General features: G+C 34.1%; 1 protein-coding gene across 2 annotated transcripts in view; it reads right to left on the minus strand.

Annotated features, from left to right (window-relative positions):
- The window catches only part of VPS50 (VPS50 subunit of EARP/GARPII complex), a 119637-nt gene that overhangs the window by 79484 nt on the left and 20364 nt on the right, over positions 1-19789 (minus strand). The window contains exons 3-10 of one of the 2 annotated variants that reach the window (XM_007982147.3): positions 18615-18737; positions 17458-17526; positions 14791-14844; positions 13881-13951; positions 13059-13176; positions 12942-12977; positions 11733-11815; positions 421-463 (exon numbers count right to left, since the gene is read on the minus strand). In XM_007982147.3, the coding sequence (XP_007980338.1) occupies positions 421-463; positions 11733-11815; positions 12942-12977; positions 13059-13176; positions 13881-13951; positions 14791-14844; positions 17458-17526; positions 18615-18737 (597 nt within the window). Of the gene's footprint in view, positions 1-420; positions 464-11732; positions 11816-12941; positions 12978-13058; positions 13177-13880; positions 13952-14790; positions 14845-17457; positions 17530-18614; positions 18738-19789 lie in introns of both variants that reach the window. The other variant, XM_007982145.3, reaches the window with a different exon arrangement.

Raw genomic sequence — 19789 nt, forward strand, 5'->3', positions numbered from 1 at the left:
AGTATCATTATGAGGTTTAGGAATTTTGGAGGGTTTTCATCAGCCAATAATTACTTATAAGTAAATTAACTCACTATCACTATACTAAACAACAAAGTAACTGATAATTAAAATATAATTAATACATAGAATGTATTATGGCTATTATATAATTTTATGAGAACATACCTATGACTAACAGTTTGGAAATTTTTCTTGGAAATGGTAATATTTTCAAATACTGTTTTGATATCCCATAATTTACAAGTAAATTTTTAAACAAACTTGACCATAAATAGATATCCCAAATGAAAATCAAGAAATACAGTGATTTAGAGACATTGGTAATAACATAAAAGCCAAAACAAAATGTTGCACCTATGTTATTCAAAAACTTCTGAAAAGAAAAAGTCATTAAGGTTACGATATAATCCTTCTTACCTCAATCTGTTCCAAAGTATCTTGCAGCTTTGAATTCAATTCACTATTAAAAAAAAAACAAACACAGTTTTTTTCTATTACTAAAAGAGACAAACTAAGTGCTAAATAAATACATACTAACTGAATAATTAATCAGTAAATTCAAAGATTAAGGGTATAGACAGTAAGGCATGCTGCTGAATTCTACATATAGACAGTGCAATAAGAAAACGTACTAGAAGGGAATAAATAAGAGTCATTACCAGCAGCAACAGGATTGTGTGAGTAGAAAGAAAGAATCTACAGATAAAACTAAAAAAACTGAATAATTAAAATAGATAACTTCTACATAAACAATGTTTGTGTGTTTAACAGTCAACTGAATATCCTCTTTCTCAGTCATCTGAAGACCTTTACCCTTTATTTTCATTCTGTCTGTCTCAAGTGTATTGGTCATTCAGGAAATACAAATTAATACTATAAAAACACTGTAACAAATGAAAAGAATGGCTAAAAATTTTTTTTTTTAATTAAAAATGACACCACCAAATGTTGGCAAGGATGTTGAGCAAACAGAACCACTCATTTGATGCTAGAGGAAGGGGAAACTGATATAACCTCTTGGAAAACCCTAATATCTACTGAAACAACACACACTGTATCTCACAGCAGGTCTAGTCCTGGATACACACCGAACAGAAAAGCACACAGAATCCTTGCAGCATTAGTTTTAATCGGCAAAAACCTGAGGCAACACAATTGTCTAGAATAATTAGATAAGTAAAATATGATATATTCATACAATAAAATCTTATAGCAATTAAAATTTATGTGAACCCCAAAAACACGTTTGGCAAAAGAAGTCAGTAAAAATAGTATATACTGTATGCTTCCATTTATTTAAAGTTTAAACAAGCAAAACTAATTTTGGTGACAGAAGCCAGAACAGTGCTTACCTTAGAAGAATGACTGGGATGAGACATGAGAGAAGTTTGTGGGGTGTCAGAAATACTCTGTTTCTACTTCTGGGTGGTAATTACATAACTATGTTTACTTTATGAAAGTTTACTGAGTTATACTCATACACTTAGGACAAGTTATTGAATCTAGATTTTCCCCCCCTTTAATTCTTACAAGGTCAGTAAAAAAAATCAATAGAACTAACATTATTTGAATTATATCTCACTACTAAAAATGATGTGATATCTAACAAAATAAATGCGATCACAGAGAACATATTTTAACAAGAAAGAATAAAACCTAATTGTTCTTAAAATAGTACAAGTGAAAGACATTTAGCACACCAAAATCAAAGGTTTTTAAAATTGCTATCTACTGATAATAAACTTGACTCTCAAATTCCTAGCAGCCAAAGCAAATAGGGAGGACCACAGCACATAATTCAGAGTCTAAAACAGAAGAATATACCAGTAGCTCAAGGGAGAAAAATAAGTGAATACAAAAATATAAAAAATCACTTTCGTTGGCATTAAGTTCTGAGAGAAAATTTTGCCAGTTTCTTGATCTCCAAAGGCACAACACCCTTGACAATATCCTTACAATACATACAATAATGGGTTCCTTGCATTTTCTTCTTATAGAGCCTTTCAATGCAAGCTAAAGAGATACCAGAGTGAGATATAGATAGATATAGATAGCAATCTGTCAGAAAAGTAAAACCAATGTAATACAAGTACACAGTTTTGGATGCTCTCAATGATAAATGTCCAAACATCTAGAGAAATTAGATCATTTTCTGCAAATAGTATTTATCATAAGCATACTTTGAATTGAAGTTGAGGACTGGAGGTGTATTTTCCGGCAAAAACTGGAAGTGAGCAAACTATATCCTTTGACAATTAACAGTGTAGGACTGATACCTTATTAGAAAAAGTAAGATCTCTAACCAGGATTTGTGCCTGAAATACAGCCAAATCCTCAGACGCAGATTAAGGGAATACTTGTAGGTAGGACTGAAATTTCCTTAAAAAAATGATTCTAGGACAATTCCTGCCAAAAAAAAAAAAAAAATGAATGGATAAATGAGTGAATGAAGAATGAAAACTACTGCCCCCAAAATAATTCCCCCAAAAGAATAGCTATGATAGTGCCTTAACACTTTCAAAGAATTAAATAAATCTTCATCCAACCCCAAGAAAAGCAAAACAAAACAAATCAGTATCTTCTCTCCCTCAGAGCTGTTCTGTTTCCCATGTTCTCTGTCTCGATTCACAGTATCAGCTACTCAAACAAAGCTGAAAATCTCAGTCATCTTGCATTCTTCCCTCTCTATATGTAATTGGTAATCAAATCCTGATGATTCTACCATTTCATTTCAGATTTCCCATATCCACCTGTGCTTATCTTTTCTCAATTCTATGTCCTAATTCAAGCATTACTACCTTTTGCTTAGGGAATATAAATCATTTTGTTATAAAGATATATGCACGTGTATGTTCACTGCAGCACTATTCACAATAACAAAGACACGTGAATAGCAAAGACATGTGAATAGCAAAGAAATGGAGTCAATCCAAATGCCCATCAATGATAGACTGGATAAAGAAAATGTGGTACATATACACCATGGGATACTATGCAGTCATAAAAAGGAATCAGATCATGTCCTTTCCAGGGACATAGATGAAGCTGGAAGTCATTATCCCCAGCAAACTAACACAGGAATAGAAAACCAAACACCACATTTTCTAACTTATAAGTGGGAGCTGAACAGTGAGAATACATGGACACAGGGAGGGGAACAACACACGGTGGTACCTCAGGGGACGGGTGGGGAGAAGAGCATCAGGAAAAATAACTAATGCATGCCAGATTTAATACCTAGGTGATGGGTTGATAGGTGCAGCAAACCACCATGGCACACATTTGCCTATGTAACAGACCTGCACATCCTGCACACGTACCCGGAACTTAAAATAATGAAAAAAAAAAAAGCAGCCTCCTAACGAATCTGCACATGCAGCACACATACTTTAATCAACCCATCCATTTATTTGACAAACACCATCAACCAAACATTGTACAACATCCTTCAAAAAGCTGTCAGAAATAGTTCTGAGCAGGGGTCTAACTTCACATTGGATTTGGTCAATATTCTACATGATTTGGCAGACACAGTGTAGTCAAATGGCTTGTATGTGAACGGCTTTAGGCAAGGCAAGTGCTCTCTAGTCCCGTGGGCTCTACTATTTCCTGTGGTCTTACATCTGGCAGCCTCACATTTATGTTATCTGCCTGGTCCCTAAAGACATCTGAGTGCAGTTCTTAAGTAAAGCAAGAATAAAACCACATTAATCTCCTGCTTTCAATCTTTTGGTGGCTCCCTATTAAACTAAGGAGAAAAGCCCCAAATTAGTATGGCATATAAGACTTTTAACAATCTGACATGAAAAAAATAACTTCACATTGACTTCTCATTGCCTATATTTTAGACATATGTACTGTACACAGCACCTGAACCAAACTCCAGACTTTCACACCCTCAGTTCTTGTACACAGTGGTCACAATAACTTGAATATCCCTTCTTCCTTTCTCACTCACAAGCATCCATCTATCTTTCTAGGCTTAATTCAAATGCCATATTATCTGGGAAGTCTTTCCCTGCTAAGTAACTACCCCCACAATCTTCATAATACTCTGTTTACAGCATCCTATATTACAGTAAGGAATACCTGTGGCTGTGTCTCCAAGGCACAAGCATTTAAGGCACTGTGGCTTATTCACTAGTGACTTCCCAGAACTAAATTTACTACCTAAGATAGGTAATAAATATTCTAAGTCAAATTTGTAATTCAAAGAAAAATGGCAAAATTTTGCCATCATTCCATTAGCCCCTATTCTCTACCTTAATAAATAAAATTACAGAGATAGAAGGAAAGGGAAGAGAATGTTTTAGAAGAAAAAGAACCACACTGAACTCTGGGTCTGCAGGTGCCTTAGCAAGAGAAGAGAGATGAGTAAGAGTTAAAGACAGTTCCACTATCATATGAAGTTCAAAATTTCACCCAAGGCTGATCCTAGAGTAACAGAAACAGAGAGGCAAGGACAAGTGGAATAATGAGCAATTCAAAACTGGTAAACATATTCCTTTAGGGAATATTTTGAGTTTGGAGGAAAAAGAAATATATCTGAATTCATTCACAGGTGACAGCAATGATTTCTTCAACTTCTCTATCAAAACAAATGGGCTTTAGTGTTAGTTTATGAAATTATAATAAACCTAGATGTTTTCATGGCTGTTATTAAAGGTAAATGATTCTACATCCTATTTATTAAGATTTAATGCAAATGTGGTAAGGTAAACAGCATGTGGAAGATTATAAACATAAAAATCTATAAATCAAAAATTTGGTTTCAATAAAAATGCTTTCAAAATGTACAACTGCAATTTGACAACAATTTGCTACTAATTAAAAATACATATATAAAAGTTATGTGATTAAATAGTGGACATTAACTGTACAGCTTTTAAAGAAGCTCTTACCCATCATTTAGAAACATGAATTCAATCCATTTTGATCAATTAATCAAAGTATGTTAAAAGGATCTATTCATAAACATTTTGATAAATAAATGCAACATTATGGTCAAAAAATTACCAGTTCTAAGATGGAAGGCTAAAAGCCTTTAAAAGCTATCTGCAAGCTGAATGGAATGAATCAAACAATTCTACAAAGCGTTTTTACCATCACTACAGGAAATATTAAGAATAAATTATCCATAAAGAACTAATTAATAGTGTTCTTTAAACAACTGATCTAGGACACACATACACTCACAAGCATGAGTCCTAGAAAGGTTGCATATAAATCAAGATTTTGAACAAATCTGACTATACAAAAAGACAGGATGGCACAGCAATAATATCTTAATGATCTTTCCCTGGTCTGTTATTAATGAACCATATGATTTAAGTCAGGTCCTTTAATATCTCTGGGCATTAGTTTCCTATATAAAGGTGGGCTAGATAGCAAGGGTTGTTTCCAGCTCTAATGTTTCATGATTCTATTATATGCTGAAGACAAGTTACTCAATTGCCCAATTTGTACATGGTTCAGTAAAGCTCTAAAACTTTTAGAATGAGCTTAAGTAAAAGTACTTCCAAGTTTATACTGTATATCCATGGCCCGAAGATGTTGATGTTCTAGTCTGTTTAAATCAGAGCCTATTCCAGTGGTTTTCAATCTACTTACAGTAAGCAGAGAATTTATCAGCAGACCTCAGAGAAACTGATTTTTCAACATTCTGAAGCTAAACCAACAACTCTTAAGTACCATGAAGTGTCTATATGATCCTTCAAACCATATATAACCAGTCTATAACAGAAAGTCTAAGATCACTTTGGATCTAACTGGATCTCTGTCTTCACTTAACTTCACTTAACTCTGTTAATAAATCCCTGACCTTGGCCAGGTGCAGTGGCTCATGCTTATACTCCCAGCACTTTGGGAGGCTGAGGCAGGTGGATTGCCTGAGGTCAGGAGTTCAAGACCAGCCTGGCTAACATGATGAAACCCCATCTCTACTAAAAATAGAAAAAAATTAGCCAGGTGTAGTGGCGCATGCCTGTAGTCCCAGCTACTCAGGAGGCTGAGGCAGGAGAATCGCTTGAACCAGGGAGGCAGAGGTTGCAGTGAGCCGAGATTGCACCACTGCACCCCAGCCTGGGTGACAGAATGAGACTCTGTCTCAAAAAAGAAAAGAAAAGAAAAGAAATCCCTGACCTAATCTATCACCACAAAGCTCAGAGTCCAACACTAATAAGTTCAAAACGTCTCCAACTTTATTAACTATAATTCTAGATCAGCGATCAGAACCCACAGGCCAAATCCAGCTGGTAGTCTGTTTCTAAATAAAGTTTTAGTAGAACATAGCCACATCCCTTTGTTTACTTTTCGTCTACAGCTACTTTCAGACTACAAAGGCAGAGTTGAATAGTTGCAACAGAGACATCACGACATGTAAAACCTAAAATATTTACTATCAGGCCCTTTAAAGACAGTTTGCCAAGTCATGCTAGAGTTCAGCAGAAGAACTTTTAGTTGGTGAACTGATAAAAGTTAAAATAGGAAAGAGATATATGTGTGTATATGGGTCTGTGTGTGTGTGTATATATATATATATAATGTATAGACTTTTTAAAATTATTTTTTAAAAATTAATAAGCTGTAAAATCCCTGGTTTACTCCAGGGATTAGGAAAGGGAAGGGTGAATGGGGCATAAAGAAAACCGTTTGCTTTTTATTTAAAATCTTCTTGTTTATTAAGATTTTTGCCATGTGAAACTGTTATTTTACATTATTTAAAACAGCACAGCACAGCAGACTGTGCTGAGAGGCAGAGAAAAACAAGTTAAAATAGAAGATAAGAGTTCAGGTGTTATCAAAACTTGGTCCAAGCTGACCAAGCAATAAGGACTCAGGATCTAGACAATGGATCAAGCTAGAAGGCCTGGAAACCTAGCAGAAACAATCAATGTTCAAACATTACTCAAGGCAGGGCTCCTTATGTCCCTGATCTTACAGGAAGAAAGCAGACACATCTTGCTGTAAAGAAATTAAACGCAACAGGGGAAGAAAAGTTCCTAGTATTGCTATATTTGTAAGCTTTGTTCATTTGCCATATGACGTAAAGACATTCCACAACCTACAATTTTCACTAAACTACCAGGATCATATTCTGAGAAAAAATGAAGGAATTCTTGAAAGATTATGAGACATTTAATACATCTGTTTATGTTAAAGTACAGTACTCAACAAACCAGTTCAGTAGTATGCAAACTTTACAGTGCATAACACAAAATGCTATCAGGCTCCCTCAAGTAGTTTCTTTCAAATGAAATACAATAATAAAGCAATTTTGACTTTTAAAAATAACTTTCCTTGAAACAAATTGAGACAAATTTCAAGTGAAAAAGAAATTAAGTACTTCATTCACAGATGCACTTTAGCATAAACACATTCTGATTCTTATTCTCAATAAATCCCAACTATATGACTCTCTGTCAATCAACTCAGGAAATGTCAGACAATGTTAAAATGTTCTCTGTCAGTTATAAAAGTGAACAAAACTCAGATTACTGTATATTTTATTAAAGATGCTGAAACATGGCACATCTCAAGGAAGACACAAGGTGCAGAGGAAGTGCCAGCTCTCTTTCATTTTTCAATCAACTGGGTGCATCATTATATGACAGTCATTCCTCAGTCTCTGTGGGGATTATTCTGAGACCCTCCATAGGCATCAAAATCCATGGATGCTCAAGTCCTTTAAGTAAAATAGCACAGTACTTGCATATAACCTATCCGTATCCTCCTTTATACTTTAAATCATCTTGATTACTTATAATGTCTAATATAATACAAACGTATGAAACAGTTATGTTGTATTATTTTTATTATTTTTACGATTGCATTGTGATTTTTTGGGTTGTATTGTTATTTTTGTTCTTGTTTTTCCTTTCCAAATATTTTCCACTTCCAGCTGGTTGAATCCAGAAATACAGAACACATGGATACAGAGAGCCGATTACACTCGGTATTTCAGGTGTTAAACTACCTAGTTATATAATCTGAGACTTACAAGATACAGAGTCAGATTCTCTTTATGCAGAAGCAAATATGTAAATTCTGTTTTTCCTATTTTCAGAATCATAAGAGTCAGCCCAAAGTTTTTCCATCTCAGCTACTCCAAGTAACTCTCCTTGGAGAGTTTGCTCTCTACCCAAAACAAAAAATTTATTTCCAATAAAGGAGTAATGTGACTAGGAAAGAAAAGAGGAACACTCAATCTGCCAAGAAAAAACTAACAAGTAGACAAGTAGGTACACTTTGCATATAAACTTGCTTAAAATATTTTTTAAAAAATCACACCAGAATTCAGAAATGTTCTACATCATGGGGTAATCCTCTTAAAAATCATTTCTAAAAGGAAAATATTTATGATTCTCTAGTCATGAACAAGAATTAGCATAGATATAAATGTTTTTAAAATTGAGAATATATAAATTCAGTTGGAAGTTAATTAGTGTTCCTAAGACTACTAGAAGGCAAAATGCTTATTCACTCTAATTCACTCAAGTCCAAGCAAAGATTAAATCTTGCCTTTGGCTAAATTCCACAAGCCCAAGTCAATTAAATACATTTTAAAAGTGTGGATGAATCCTGTAGGAGTAGGCCCAACTAGAGAGCTCAAGAACAGGTGCAACACTGTACTGGGAAGACCAGAGAAAAAAGAGCAAAAACGCACAGAAAAAAAAAAAGAAAAGAGGTATATCAAATTTATAAAGACAAAAATAAAAGAACGTTAGAATAACAATGTATTTTATCTTTGTGGACTCAACATGACCTACATGTCAATTAACTCTATCCTTATATCCCACATTATATCATCTACAAAAGAAGTGAGCAAACGTATTATGTTCTCCCATATAAACAAAATAGTTAAACAACAGGTGAAGGGAAAGAGGGAATGGTGTTAGGCAGGTGAATGGTGGCTGGCAAAGGACACTGTGCCGGTATGGGGTGGAGAAGAGATGCTAGCAGAGGGGCTATCGTCACCACCAGACAGCTCCAACTGATAGCCCCGCTCTCTAAGTCACCCTGACACTGTCACTAAATCACCAACTTAAAAACTTTATCTAAGTTTTCGTAAGATATCTAAAGTAAAACCCCATTACAAAGAATTCCTTGGGATATGTGAATGTATGTGTGATGTATTTTTACCTATTTGCAGAGAATAAGACCAATTTTTCTTATTATCACATGCATGACTCACATATCTAAACATAGCATGCTTCTTATACACTGTATTACCTAAAATAACTATTAATTTAAATCTTTTCATTTCAACCTTTTAACCTCATATGATAACTGTAGCCACACCTCCTCCACATATCAGTATGTCCATTAATTTAAAAAGTGCTCAGAAGCCACTTGATATCAATTTTTAAAAGCCCAAATAAGAATTTCTTTCAAAGACATTTTTTACAGTTAACACTCATCATGTAAGACATTTACTTTAGCATAGCTAAAATAGATTTTTAATTATATAAAAGTTTCAACACATCACCTGCTCCCTCAATTTCCTGCCAACCAATTCCACGCTCATTCTTCCCTAATATGACAGTGACCTTTTCAAAGTCAATCTCTGCAATAATCCCTGCAAAGCCTTAGTATATTATTATGCTATTTTATTTTCAGCTTCTCACTCTCTCCCACCAATTTTCAAATATTGAGGTTTCTCCTTCTTAATTCTATATCCGTCCTCGTCACAAAATTTCCTCACCTTACACTTGATAGTTCAACCAACTCCCACCAAATCTGTCCCCAAAAGGTCAACTATGACCTCTTTGTTGCTATAAATCCAATAGATACATATTTTCAGTCTTCATTTTGCTTGGTATCTCCACAACAAAGATTTCATTTCTGTTGTAGACAGTTTCCTATTCACACCCTCATATCCTGGCCTACCTTAAGTTTTCCTGTTCTTCCTTCAGGTCCTCCTTAGTCTTGACCCCGGAAGGAGAGTTAGGTCCGAAAGCTTCCACTGTATGCACAACTTCCTTCTCTCTACAGCCTAATTCTATGGGCGCCTACTTTAATGTAAGTCCTTCTTGACAGATTATGTTCTTTATGAAACCAGGGATTATATTGATTACACTGTATGTGGTTTATCACCATACCGACAATTTTAAAGCAAAGTACCTGGCATAAACACTCCGTAAACTGCCTGAATTACTTTCACCCAATAAACAAGCTGTTACTATATAACAGATTTGTCACTACAAAACGAACTAAACAGATGCTTTGGTTCAAATGGATTTGCTTTTTCAGGACCCAGAATGGCTTGTTAGAAATTTCTAAATACACTCAACATACTAAAACTAATTCTCTATTTACCTAACCTAGTAAGTGTAAATGACATCATCAGGTTTCTAATAATGACAGTTAATGACTCTCAAAATGGGCAAAATGAAAGTGTCACTGGTACTACTCAATTTATATCCTAACGGAATAAAAAATGTGTAACTTCAAGCTGGGCATGGTGGAGTTAGAGACCAGCCTGGCTGACATGGCAAAACCTCATCTCTACTAAAAATACAAAAATTAGCTGGGCATGGTGGCAGGCACCTGTAATCCCAGTTATTCAGGAGACTGAGGCAGGAGAATCACTTAAACCCAGGAGGCAGAGGTTGCAGTGAGTCAAGATCACACTACTGCACTCCAGCCTGGGTGACAGAGTGGGACTCTATCTTAAAAAAAAAAAAAAAAAGTGTAACTTCAATCTGCACACTTTAAAGAAAAAAAAAAATACCATAGAGACTTAAACAGCATTTCTGGAAGGAAAATATCTAGCCCTTAGCCTATAACCAGCAAACCCTTGTAATATGAGATAATTTTTTTTTTAATTAATTCAAATCTATATTAATGTTTTGCTCTACTATAATGCTTTCAGTTTTCAGGTACTAGCAATCAACATCTACAACAACAGTGAGTCATGCTCACTGAATGCCAGAATTTCCATACAGGAGAGACAAAGGGGATGCAATCTGGGATGGGTATGAATTTAATTTGATATTGGATTTGTTTGGCAAGCACACTATTTTACTTAGATTGTACATTTATTTGTGATGGCTTTAGAGGAATGTTGGAAATTACACCTAGAGATTAGAGCTTCTCCAAGACTGTCACAAGTAATGCAAATTCCTCATTTTAAGCAAACCAAAATGCTATTAATAAAGTTAGAGATAATAGCAAAATATGCAGTGGCTATTTTTCTGTTGTACATTTAATAATAAAAGACATAACACATAGAATACATAATCACTTAACTATTACAAACATGATTATTGTATACATTGAAATTATACTTAAATTTTCCAAAAGACTTTTTATCATGATGAGCTGAACACTTGAACCATCTGGATCTTAAAAACAAGCTGCAATAATATCCTCAATATTTATAAGCTGGGCAAAGCTAAGGAAGAATTCCCAAGAGGTGCATTGAAGACATGAACAGATAATTTCTTCTTGTCTACAACTCTATAAAAATAGAATCCGTTGCATTGGAAAGAATATGAAAAATGAGTTTCAATGAGATGACAAGAAAAAGCAGGAATGAAAACTATCTGCTCTTTCACACCTTAAAATCTATTATTTATAATTTTATTGTACTACCCATATATAAATATGAATGTTAAACTAGAACACAGCACTTTATACTAACTTTCAATGTCTATTAACATTTTTACACAACTGCTACATAAAAAGCTGACAAGAGAATCTGCTTTAAACCTTTTACATGACCTTACCTTATACAACTGTAATGTTTAAAAGTGCTGGCAGCTTTCTGACATTCAAGGCACAACTGAATAGCTCCTGGATAATCTTCCTCCTTAAGATAACAACAACAGGAGTCATTAGAATACAAACATTTTTTTCTTAAAGCTCCTGATAAAAAAACACCTCTGTTCATATTTTAACCAAAAGTTGCAGAATCAAAAAATGTTAATTCCTCTTAGAATATCAATGATAGGTAAGTGACAAAATATAAGAGGCAACTAGTTCCAGGCCTAAGATATATACATAGAAGAAATATTTAAAATATTCTATTCCTTCAAAGTAACAGCCCCCTGAAGACCATGACTTACGGATAAATCCTACATTAAATCATTAGCTGCTTCACAGGGAAGGTTTTCTTTAACTGTTAACATATCTTCTTTCAGTAATGCCTATATAAAATGTTTCAAAATAGTATGCATTCTATTTGTAATTGATATTCAACAATTTACCACCAAGAAATCAATAAATAGTTCTAAAGAAATAGATTTAGAAAAAAACAATATACTAATTAATAAACTCAGAGTATTTTTATCACCTAACAGTAATTTAATGCCAAATGAATTTTTCATATGGGTAATAGTTGAGAAGTAATACAGCAATTATACAGAAAACCACAAAAACTGTCCCTACGCTCAATTCTAAATTCAACAGATGCAGTTCAAACCACTGGTGATGCTGATAACGACAAAGTACCTACCCCAAGGAGCTCAAGTATTATGAGGAAACACACATATTACATTACGCTTTGGAGAACCTTATGACAGAAGTAGACAGAAAATGCTAAGAATGCATCAAAGAAAAAACAGATGGCTCACTCAGAAAAGCAATTAATACACGATACTGAACAAAACTAAAGTATCACACAGTCCTTAAATTACTACTATATGTTAGATGAAAAAGATGTTAATTTTTATTGCTATTTGGATGTAATACAACCAAACAAGTTAACATTCCAATGTTATCAGAAGACAAATGTTTCCCCAAATACATTTGCTTTTCTAAATAAAGTATATATCATGTCAATAGAAAAAGGCTCTAGAACAAGTATTTTTACATGCCTAAAAATATTCTTTATATCATAAACCAATTTGAGAAAAATGCACTTCTAAATTTTGCCTGCTTTAATGTTTCTATATAGTATCAGTAGGACCTTAAATTTCCAAAACTTGTTAACTTACCTCCAGCATTTCACTTAACCGTACATCTGTTCTTTGCTGAAAAAACAAATATCAAAGGTAAAATCTGTTTCAACCACAAAATTCAGTTTTAACTTTTTTAAAATGACCCATATATACCAATGTTTTTATAGTTCTCAGAGATTTCAGAAGTCCAATCAGCAACTGACGTTTCCTTTGATTTGCAAGAAGGCCTAAACTAGCTTGAGTAAAACCTTCCTTTGCAATATTCAAGTGTCTGCAAAAGTGAACAATAAATAATTAAAAGTTTTTTATTATAATAAGAATACTATCCACACAGAACAATTAGGTAAGTAATAAAGCAACGAAATGGATTACTTTTAAAACCAAGGATTTAAACTACTATTTGACAAATGTACTCAATGGCCAGTCTAAACTAGCATTACTCAGAACACCACGAGAAGACTGGTGCCAATTCACAACCTGCTAGTGGTCTGTAACAAAAAATTACAGAAACTGAGAATAGGCACTTACTGCAAAACAGGCACTTACTGCAAAAGCTAACAGAATAATTATTTTTTGTGACTCAAATAATTTAAAAAATTAAGATTGTATTACATGTCTTTCCTTCTTTATTTCATTTGCCTAGTAATTTGTTTTTATTGCATTTTTTAAAAATCACAGCCTATAATAGATTGGAAATTTTAGAAAGAAAAAAATAGGTCCTTCATGGCAAACAGTTTGTGAAGTACTAGTCTAAATAATACAAAAATAGTAATTTTTTAAAAACCCATAAGTACATTTAGAAATATTTCCCACAAACCCTCTTAGTGTAGTCTTTAGATCATAATATATGTTCGCTTACGGAATGATATTCTAGAAACCACAGCCATAATTAAAAAAAATTATAAATTATAGATTCCATAGTTATTCTTGAAATATTGTCCAGCGTAAAGAACAAAATATCATCAAAAGCAATACCTTCTGCCATTTGTACAGATAACAGCAGCTAATTGAAGACCTGTTTGCAATGAGGTAACTCTTTCAAGTTCCTACGGAAAGATTAGGTACAGGTTACTGTTGGAGGAATTTTATTTTTCTATCTTATTTATATAGTACTCTAACAAAAACTCTAGTCAGATTCAAAGAAAATCTGCTTGAAAAACAAAGTAGCAACAAAAATACCTGAACTTGAAAAATGTTAGTATATTTTTCACAAAATTACTTAAAATGACTACTTGTAACTGATTTTCACAATGACAGATGACAAAATATTTAGTCAGTATTGCTTGTAAGGAAATCTAGACCAACTTGTTGCAGACAGGAATAAACAAATACCAGTGATATATCTGTTTAAATTTCTACCCAAGAGAACTTCACAAGGTAATTAAAGGATATGACAAACATGATTTCTGTTTACTAAGATGCTTTGACAATGAAAGTCTTCATTTGAACATTGGTAGACATTTCAATGGATTTTGAAGGCTCTGATTTTCTGATGAAAACACAGATTCAGTTAGTTCCAATTTTATCATATTTTAAAGCCAGATTGTTATATCGCCATTGAGTGGTCAATATTGGTGAATCTATTTGTTTAAATGTTAATGGGAGCAAATTTTCACTGGCTCTTCTAAAGTTTGAAAAACCCAAGAGATCACTTTAGAATCATATATAAAAACCCTTTGCTTCTTCTGTCTGGTAAATTACCCCAAATGGAAAAGAAAAATATACATACATACGTACATACATATACACACACAAACACACCCAAAGACAGTCACTATGTTGCTACAGAATTATTGACAAAAAGTACAATATTTTGACAATTTCAAGTGTAAATCACTCAAACATTTAAAAATTCTACTACAAAAAATAACATATATTATCCTACCTTTACGTAAGCAGGCTGTTTTTCAAGGATTAAATCTGCCACTTTTTTAGATACCTATAAGAAGATGTAATCAAACAAAGGAAGCAAAAGAATAAGCTTCATGCTTTCTAGGATATTTTATATTTGAATTTTTAAAAGAATATTCCATAGATCTCCCCAATAACTTCTAGAGCAGATATTGGCATACTATGGCCATACACATTTCCCCGGGTTATGAAATTAGTAAAAGAGGTAATATAATAAAGCACATAGCACAGGTCCTGGTCCTTAACAGAAACTCATAAATGGTCATTATTATTGTTAATAATATGAGTATCATTATCTGATTTACCTAACATTAACCAAAAAGTGTAACCATCTCTAAGGGAATAGGATTTGATTGAAAAAGATGAAATTAAGCAGATTTTTAATCAAATGAATTTATGGAGACAATATCTGGGAAAAAGAACTTGCTTGTATCCTTTAGATCCTTTATGCTGCCTAAGAAGACAAGCAAGTAGTTTGGTTCTCCACTTCTGAAAAGTTGAAAACATGTTTTTTGGAACGCTATGAAGATATCTAAGGTTGTGTGTATTGTTTCATGAATAATATTAATGTATGCAGGTTAGAAGTATAATGATTTTGAACATGAGGCTCTAATTCCACCATTTCAGGGCCCCTGCCAACTTCACTAACAGAGATAGCACATGTAGCATGAAGCAGGACATACAGAAAGTATTTAGGGAATGTTTGCTCCAGAAACACAACTGGCTCCCCTTCCCCAGGCCAACTGAGAACAAAACATTGCACACCTACTACACTACTGCATTAATCCTTTCACATTTTCTTAATCTGCTTCAAGCATCTTTGAAATTATGTAAATCAATTTTTAGATACATTCATTGCTTTTGTCTAGAAAGAGGGATTCCATTAAGGTTAAGAAAATCAAATTGTAAATGAGTTTTAGACTTCAATTAATGAAGAAATATCAATGTTATCTTAAACATCATTTTAAGAATTCCAAAGGTTCCACAGGATTGTCTAGTAACAGAGAGTACTGGTTCGTGGCCTGTGAGGAACCAGGCTACACAGCAGGAAGTGAGTGGCAGGTGAGCAAGCGAAGCTTCATCTGTATTTATGGCCGCTCCCCATCACTTGCATTACAGCGTGAGCTCCACCTCCCATCATATCAGCGGTGCCATTAGATTCTCATAAGAGCACTACCTCCATCCCTACTGTAAACTGCACATGCGAGGAATCTAGGTTGTGTGCTCCTTTTGAGACTCTAACACCTGATGACCTGTCACTGTCTCCCATCAGATGGGACCGTCTAACTGCAGGAAAACAAGCTGAGGGATTCCACTGATTCTACATTATGCTGAGTTGTATAATTATTTCATTATACATTATGATGTAATAATAACAGAAATAAAATACACAATAAATGAAATGCACTCAAATCATTCTGAAACCATCCCCACCCCACCCCTGCCAGTCCATGGAAAAATTGTCTTCCACAAAACTGGTCCCTGGTGCCAAAAGAATTGGCAACCACTGCTCTAGAGCTCAAATCCCTTCTCCTGCCCAAGACTGCCCTACACCAACACTGCTACCTCCAAGCAGACCCTAGCACCCACTGCGACTTCTGAGTGTAATAGAAAAGTATACCTTCCTTTGTTTGCCAGTTGTATTATTAAAAATCACACCTTAAATTCAAACAGATACATTTATTACTACTAGTCCTTTTGTTGAAAAAAATTAAAAGACCACATGCTACCATTAATTAATACCTACAGTAGAGTTTAAATTTCATAAAGTGGGTTTAGCCTAACATGAAGAAATTATAGAATCAGAGAATTTTACAGCATTAAAGAAAATTCTTGCATTTTCTTTATTAGGTTACTTAGTAAAGTAACCTATCACTTTACCGAAAAATAAAAGGGAGTCACTGAGGTTAAATGATTTACTCAACATCATAAATAAATAGTGACTACAACTCAGACTTTCTGAATCTCAGGGGGACTTTTATTCCGAGAGAATACTCCATTACAGGGCCAGGCATAGTGGCTTGCGGCTGTAATCCCAGTGCTTTGGGAGGCTGAGACAGGAGAATCGCTTAAGCCTGAGTTCGAGAACACCCTGGGCAACATAGTGAGATGTCATCTCTACAAAACATTAAAAAAATAGCCAGACTAGTGGCACATGACCGTAATCCCAACTACTCAGGAGGCTGAGGTGGGAGGATTATTTGAGTCCAGGAGGGATAGGCTGCAGTGAGCCATGATCACGCAACCGCACTCTAGCCTGGGCAACAGAGCAAGACCCTGTCTCAAAAAACAAAAAGGAATACTCAGTTACAAAACTATGGGTAGGGAAATCACATGTGTATGACAAGGAGCCTAAAGGTACTTACTAATCTAAAACAAAGTTCAAAGTTCTTTGATCACATTTAGGATTCCAGAGAGAAAATTCCAAGCTCTAGAAGCAAATCTATCAAGGTAACATAAGGAAAACCATATGCATTAAATTTTTAATATAAATGCATCATTTGAATCAGTCATATTAAATAACAAGATTTGTTTCTATGTTAATTATTAGTTAAAACCATAAATCTGCCAACATTATACCTCTCTGTTGTGTTTCATCTAGAGTTTTGTCAGAAAGAAATGTGTTTTTTTTTTTACTTACTGCAGCTTGCTGTTGTTTCAATTTGTCTCTGTACGCCTCTAATTCTTGCAAATTGAGAACAGGTGGAAGCTTCTGCAGAAAAAAAAATTCATGAATGAAAAGCAAAAATAAATTGTTGAATTTGGTTTCATTTACCTGGACCCTTCTGACTAGTGAACTACAAAGTACTCTGCATACAAAACATGTCACATCCCACTGCCCTCCATGCTGCCTGTTCTCCCAACCTCCCTCCTAGGCTCCAACCACAAAAACCTATACATCTTTAGCCCTCTGGTTCCATCCCTCATTCAGCCTTGTTACCTCCACTGCTGCTGCTCTGCCTTCTGAGAAACCCCACTACCACCTGGGACTCCGGACCCTAGGCCAACAGACACTGCTGCCACAGCCTATGTCAGGAGAATGTGAGAAAGTAACTAACCTAACCCCAACTCTACCATCCACAGATATATCTCTATTTGTTTATGACAGAACTCAAAACAGAGTTCTCCTCTGGAATATTAACAAACCATAAATACTACTGTGTGACCATTGTTGGACTACATTCTGGATTACATCAGCTTTCAGAGGACAGTATGGGAAACTAACCAAAAAATGCATACCATTGTGTATACAGGGAAACACTCTCAGTCAACTGATTGATGAAACTTCAAACTGAGTTGGGGACTGACTGTGAATAATGCATATAAAGTATATATGCATACGGCATTTGGTTGTATCTAAAACTAAATTTCACTATTCTGGCTTTTGTTAAAGTTCTATAAATTTAAAATGTCAGTATTATAAACACTATGGTATAAGAATTTTTATCATCACTAAACAATTATGTAAATACATATTTCATAATTAAAAGTCTGAGCTTCTCTAAACATAGACAATATAAAATAGGATAGACACAGCATACTAACACATTAAATGCTAACAGTTGAAAATCAAAAATACAGAAATGTTTCCCTGAACGGCTGTATTTAAAGTTACATCTAAAAAAAAATAATTTCATCGCCAAACAATGCTGACAGTTGATTTAATCACAATGTGGTAATCACAGACCTATTCTGGTACCAAAAATATATAAATGCCTCAAAAAAGCATCCAAATCTCACAAATCCAATCACTGAACAAAATACGCCTTAGTTATGTTTTAATGAAATTCTGTTTACCTCCAGCTCATATTTAACAACATCAAATGAATCCGCAGAAAAATACACTTGTTCAATACTATTAATAAGCTCTTGTTCAGCTTGAGGGTCACTTGGCTGTTCTCGAAGTTCCCTGAATTCTTCCTTTAAGAAAAAAAAAAAAAAAATCATAATTATAGTAATTGTAGCTGTTAAAATTCTACCTGCATGGAAATAAATGATCATTTGTCTTAACAGTCACATCTACCTGGTACAATTCTGACCAAGGAAACAAACCAACAGAAACCAGAAAAGTTCACAGGAAATTAGGAAACAGCCAACCATTAAGACTAACAACTAGGGAAGAAAACTAGCTAGTTTGAATATTCAGATTTTATCCTCAATTCCTTGCATGTCAAGAAGGTTGAAAAAAATGCTAATATTCAACAAAAGAAAAAAAAGTGACTACCTAAACCTATCATACATACATATCACAGATATATACATTTTACATTTAGAATATTTAATAACATTCTAAAATCTGTCTCACAACAGATAATAAGGGAAGAATACCTCAACAACTTCTGGGTCACAATCAACTTTGGAGCCCTGAGCAGAAGACATCAACTCTGCTAAAAAAACTCTCAGCACTCAACTAAGAAACAGTGGCTCCAGAAAAGGTTCACAAATTTAGTTCTGTAATTCTAAGAAGCTTCCTTCAAAGTGGATTGCTGTTACAATTAATGATCTGATTATGAATCTAAATTTCTGTATATGATAAAATGCTTTCTTTCTAATGATACAGAATGGAGGTTATGTGGATTTGAAGAAGAGTCTGACAGACAAATCCCTAAACCCAATGTCAGCATTCATATCCTATGCAACTTCACTGCACAATCAGATAAAGCTTCAGTTAACTAGTAAATTTTTACAATTCAGATACCCATTCCCCTGCCACACTAGTTAATCAAGACATTATTATAGACACATAACAAGTTAGCCATTTGATTTTTAATTCAAATTAACCTCAAATACATTTATATACACAAAAAGGAACTACTGTTTTAAGTCATTTTACAGTAATTAAAGTAACACAAAAATACTAAGGAAATACACAAAAATTATCTGGTCAATTAAAGAACAGAATATTTTTCTTTTTTCTTTTTATTTTTTATTATACTTAGAGTTCTGGGGTACATGTGCAGAATGTGCAGGTT

The sequence above is a fragment of the Chlorocebus sabaeus genome, chromosome 21, assembly GCF_047675955.1.
Source record: "Chlorocebus sabaeus isolate Y175 chromosome 21, mChlSab1.0.hap1, whole genome shotgun sequence".
Taxonomy (NCBI): Eukaryota; Metazoa; Chordata; class Mammalia; order Primates; family Cercopithecidae; genus Chlorocebus; species Chlorocebus sabaeus.